At 33.2% G+C, this 5,694-nt stretch overlaps 1 protein-coding gene across 1 annotated transcript; it reads right to left on the reverse strand.

Moving 5' to 3' along the window:
• Window positions 1–1,360: 1,360 nt before the first annotated feature.
• LOC130656842 (cerberus-like) lies at window positions 1,361–3,337 on the reverse strand. Its single transcript, XM_057459784.1, has 2 exons — window positions 2,146–3,337; window positions 1,361–2,002 (listed from the first exon to the last, which is right to left on the reverse strand). Exon 2 carries the CDS (start codon window positions 1,996–1,998, stop codon window positions 1,549–1,551), a length of 450 nt encoding a protein of 149 aa, XP_057315767.1. The 5' UTR covers window positions 1,999–2,002; window positions 2,146–3,337; the 3' UTR covers window positions 1,361–1,548.
• Window positions 3,338–5,694: the final 2,357 nt, after the last annotated feature.

The raw sequence follows: 5,694 nt of genomic DNA on the forward strand, positions 1-5,694 counted from the left end.
TTACAACCATCTCATTTACAAATTTTCTTATCATAATAAACATATACCTTCTGTGACTCTTATCTTTCTTCACTTTCACGCTTCACTTTCATATTCTCATCTGCTTATCTTTTGCAACCAGGTGTTAAAGCTTCCTGTTATTGAGTAATCTTATTTCTCTATGTTAAAAATTTCTAACAACCTGCACCCACTGATTTAGCTTAGAACGAAATTTGTGTTTTATATAACGCACCATCCTGCTTTAACTACATAGCTACTAAGAGTCTTCCGCATTTTGTTCACGGACAAAATAGAAAGAAGAAACAAAACACTACCATTATTTGTCCTTTTATTGGTTATATTGTTAAGCTTTCCAGGGTAAAGTTAGCTCTCCAGAGGTTCAAGAATGACTTTAGGGGACGTTCGTTAAAGTGATTTACACACCTTTTAATATAATATTTCTTTGTGTGCTAAATTAGGAAAAAAAATTTACTTTTTCTCCACGTTTCACCTGCTAAAAGGAACACCATAAAAAAGTATTATGGTATTCAAAATGGAAGAAAGCGCCATGCAATACTTAATCCTCTCAGATTCTTTAACATCAAATTTTTGATGAACTTGGAACTTTTCACATATTTGTGCTTACACTTGTTTAACATTTCAGATAAGGCTTTGTTAAGATATGAGTAGAAAGAAAATTTGAGATAAAAAGAAAAGAGACGAAAAGAAGTGATAAGAAATATAGTTACTAAGATTTTAGATGTTAAAGAAAGTTAAACAAAAATATGTTCGCTACTTTCACGTTTAAACCAACGCATTTGATGTAATCAAAGGGGAATGAATAAAATGCATAAGGTGAGCATGTGCGCCAGCAATAACACCGATGCAAATTTGATCAGGCTAGCTAGCCTTTTGTAGTTATTGTTTAGTTTAATTGACCTTATTCAAGTGTTTACTACCTTAAGGGCTTTTCCCTAATTTTTTGTTGATTACCAGTTGTAAGTGAAATTAGACTAAAAACAAGATATAAAATCCTGTTAACTTTCCGTCTACAAACAAGTCAATTTTTTCCAACTAGTGCGTCTTGAATTATTTCCTAAGGTTGTCTTTTCATTCCAAAAAGGAACGGAAAAAAATATTTGACCAAAACATGCAATTTACGGAAAATTAGTTTCAACAGTTGACTCGAGCATGATTTCTTTTCCTTGTCCACTTTAGACATTAGGAATCGACTGGCCTCACAACAATCATATCTGTGCCTATCAATATTTATAAAATATTTTGAAATGGAATTTTTTCGAAATAGCCGTGCTAAAGCAAAATTAGGAAGTTAGAACATGTTAATTTGGTAGAAAAAGGAAAGGTGAAATGAAATGAAGCATTATTTTTTTTACTTCTTTTAAATTATATTATATCCATAATAAATGAATTAATATGTACAATATATATATTGTTGATTTCAGAGGCAACATCTGCTTTTCATTTCCACATTGGCAGTGGGGAAGAAGTAAGAAGCAAGTTTCAGGATCCACAACGAAGTTTCGTTCAATGTCTCTACAAAGATGTTATTCAAACAGATAATTGACAAGTACAACTCTTCGTCACTTTGACCTTCTTTAGATGGATGCTCCCCTTCAAACATTTCATCTTCACGTACTCATCGACTACAACACCTGGATTACAAGTATTAATCTCAGGTGGCAATAATTTCTGGCCAACGATAATTGGTTTTGTTTTTGAAAAGCATGAGCCGAAGCATATTTTGTTCGATATCAAGTGAGTAGCACAATCTTCATGTCTGACTGTTTGTTTAAAATGCACACCATGACATTCAATCCCTTTTACCGACATCAACAAGGATAATGCTTTCCTGCTGTTTTCAGATACAAATCCATCAGCAGAAATCTTCGCAGCAACTTGACTTAACAACAAATCGTGTTCTGTTTGTTTCCTCGTAGCTGTTACTTCAAATATCATTGCTGTATAAAAAGCGAAACAGAACATGTAACTCCACATCATGTCTCTAGAAAAAAAACACTGAATTTAAGTTATCAACAAAGGATACTCATTGTTACATGGGTAAGACCGAGGCAGCAAGACTGGAAATCTTTTCTGGAGTAGCTAACGACGATAAATGAAATTGCTAAAGTTTAATCAATTACTTACAAGTAGATGAAAGCGTTAAAACGAATGAACACTTGTGGATGTTGCTACATCAAATCTTTATATTTAAGGCAAAGAGCAAACAGAGGGTTGACCTTCTTATCTGTTTTTCAATTGAATAAACCAGTTGGATATTTCAGTTTCCATTTAGACATTTTAATTTATCAAGATGTTTTTAAAATAAAAACAAAAAGGTAATTAGAAAGTTTAACTCAAAGAAATCTGAACGCTTGTTATATTTTAGAATGAAATAGCCCTCCCGCAATTACAGCGTAGTTTCTGATGATGTCAGCGCCTCGGGATTCATGTTCTATCAGCATCTTAATCAAACATCACTTAAACCAAAACAGCAAGTAAAAGATTAACTTCAATAACACGGATTAAATATAGCAGACGTAACTAACTCTGACTTCAGTTCACAGAAGCTCTTCAATCTATTTTAAACAGGTACCCTTAACAGCGTAAAGAAAGACAATAGTATTACCCTAGTTTGAGATACACTCACCAGTAGTTACCAAGCTGCAAGTACAAAGGTGTGTACATCCGAATCCCTATGTTTGTTGGATGTTTATCTGTCTTAGGCACGAATGTTTTCTACGTGGGGTTTATTAGATTAGAGGAGCCTCCTCTTTTTCTTTATTTACACAATGTTATTTACCCATGCATTTTCTGTAACGGAAGCTTTCAAACTGTATATTAAAAAGAAGATGTTCAAAAGCCTAGCAAGAAGGCTTTTTACTTTCACAATCTTTTGTTGATAATATCGCCTCCTCCTGCTAAAGTTTGCATAATGTTCACTTCCTGTGTAACTGAGCGTATTCTCCACTGGGTATTAAAAAACGTAACAAAGTTACATAATATGTCCATCACAATAAATTTTATAAGAAAGCCTTGACAAAAAATAACTTTTGTGAATTAGTTTTCTGCCCTATTCCCAATACAATATACTAATATATTATATTATAAAGTTAATAAAAAAAACGGACGCCTACAAACGTCATTTTCTTTTGCCCTTGAGTTTCCCGTCAATAATTTACTGAAACAGTTAAAAAAAGAAAATACTAAAATTGTGAATCTGCTTAAAACGTTTTAGTATTTGAATCATTTTAAAGTTCTCTGAAAAATAATATTGTTGATAATAAAAATTAACCAATATAGCTTAACTTTTTAGTTTTTTTAAGTTTAAACTATTTAGAATACTTGTGAAATTAAAAATCAAAAAATATGTCTGAACTTGGATAAACAAATGCACTAACTCAGTGAATTTATTTGTTAATAAAGATCAAACATAATGAGAACACTGGAATTTATCTGGCATGACGTCTGCCACACCTTTTATCCATTGACGTCAATATTAATATATGTTCTATTAAAACTTGTTCCTCTTTTTATTTACACGAACAGTTGAATTGCTGGCAAAAAAATATATAAAAAAAAAAATTAATTTAAAAGGAATTGATGAAATCAACTGTAAGTCGTTAGATGCTCACAATTCACATATGAAATGAGCTGAGATCAAATAAAATGAGCGAACTTAGCTGGACCGACGACAACAATCTCACGAACTCTTATTTAGCGTTTGCATTATTGTTAGATAGTGCTATGAATGATATAAAAATGTCGTTTACAATTGCCTCTGGTTGCGATCTTTCAAATTGCTCCCTTGTTTACATTTTGAGATGTCCAAATTTGTAGTTACACAAACTATTAAAAACTACTTAACTACTTTATTTTTGTGTATCTACAACAACAAAGTGCTTTAGCAAATCACACAACCTAAACGTATATACTGCCGTCCCAGTTAGTGCAGTAGTTAAAACGTTAATCAAGGTAATGTCTAGGACAAGTATGCTTTTGACAAACAGGTACAGATTGAAGAGATATTGGGGTTTAAAGAAATTTTGATATCGTCGTCAACCGTTCGGTTCCAAAACGAGTGGTATTACTCAGCTTTGGCGGAACTTACCCAATTGGGTCTTCTGTGGCCCCTGGTTACCAACACAGGAGACAATCTCAGTTATTTCAAGCTGTCCTCAATATATAAGGCGTAAAACATAAAAGTGCAATGCAACAGCTTTTCTAGTTTGAAAAATGCTGTTTACGTCAGTCTAAATCACAGACTTCGTGCCGTGACGTCAGAAAAATTATCAAATAAGACAAAAAGTTTTCAGCTACATGGAAAAAAAATGAGCATAGCTACTTTGCCTGTTATAGAAAGACACGCGCAGTTCCTGTATTATCATGAGATAAACCTGTAATCCGTATAAAAATAAAATTAGGCCGAAGAACAACGAAAAAAGTTGTTTTAGTTGTTTTGCTGAAGTCAGCAATGCATATACAAAAAACCAATTGGCGAAATTTGTTTATCTGTAGCCTGTGTTGTGTAGAGCTTGAAACGCTAAAAAAATGCATAGGATCATGCGCTTTTGACGTACGTTTAAGAAAATATAAGAGTTTGAAAACCAAAAACGAAAGACATACATTTTTGTAAAATAAAAATTTATGTCCATTGCGTTCATCGTATAAAGTTTAAAACGCTGACTAAGAAAATATATAGTATCATGTACTATGACAAACAGATTTTGGGGCTTCAAGGTTTTTTGATGATGTAATCAACCACTCCATTCCGAAACGGATTCGCAGACCAAGTTTTGTAAAATTTACTCAATTTGGTTCCAGGTTGTCCCTAGTTACCTACATATTGTAATGGCTTCATTAATTTAAATTAGCTATTGAAATTATATTAATGTTTTTAACGTTGTGCCGCAACGCCAGTAAAGTTAGCAAGTCAAATAAGCAAATAACTTCTTCGGCTACATTAAAGGAAACGAAGATATCCACTTAGCCGGTCACAGACAGACAAAACAGCTTTTGTAGTAGTATACTAAACTAGTTGATAAGACTCGTGAGATTTTATTTGAACTAACCAAGCCATTACAATGCGCTTTAAGGCCAATTGTCTTAAAAGCGGGTGTAAGTAATTCACGTCATTTCCCGCGTGGGTAAAACGAGACCACCTGGGACTAAAATGGGACCAATATTTCAAAGCTGGGTCAACCCATCCGTTTCAGAAAGGACAGGTTGATGACATAATCAAAAAATCATTAAACCCCAATGTGTTTAACCGTTCATGAAAAGTACTTGATGTTTTGATCAGAATTTCAAGTTCTATCTAATGGAAGTAATTGCCAAACAAATCTGCCAAAAATCTTTGAATATGCTTTGCTATTGTCATCAAAAACAACCTATGTTATTTATTGTTCAAGATCCACACAAGAGACGCAGCGAGTTTGTGTACTGCCTATTCCTAATGTCATAAAAATTAAAATGTCACACATTTTCCATTGTCCTTTTGTTTAAGGGAGTTTTTATACGGTCTTATCCACTGGTATTTTTTTTAAGGATTAAAAATTTGTTAATGATGCCATTAACACATTGGTTTCCAACGTCGCTCTGAGGGCGGTGTTGGGGTTGGGTTTTTTTTTTTGATACGAGGATAAAACAGGTACGAGCCCCTCGTAAAACAGGTTTATTCAATCTAACTTTATTATG

The sequence above is a fragment of the Hydractinia symbiolongicarpus genome, chromosome 9 (genome assembly GCF_029227915.1).
Source record: "Hydractinia symbiolongicarpus strain clone_291-10 chromosome 9, HSymV2.1, whole genome shotgun sequence".
NCBI lineage: Eukaryota > Metazoa > Cnidaria > Hydrozoa > Anthoathecata > Hydractiniidae > Hydractinia > Hydractinia symbiolongicarpus.

What these genes read in the sequence shown, in the direction of transcription:
- LOC130656842 (XM_057459784.1), bottom strand. Translation starts at nt 1,998, where the DNA reads ATGATGTGGAGTTACATGTTCTGTTTCGCTTTTTATACAGCAATGATA.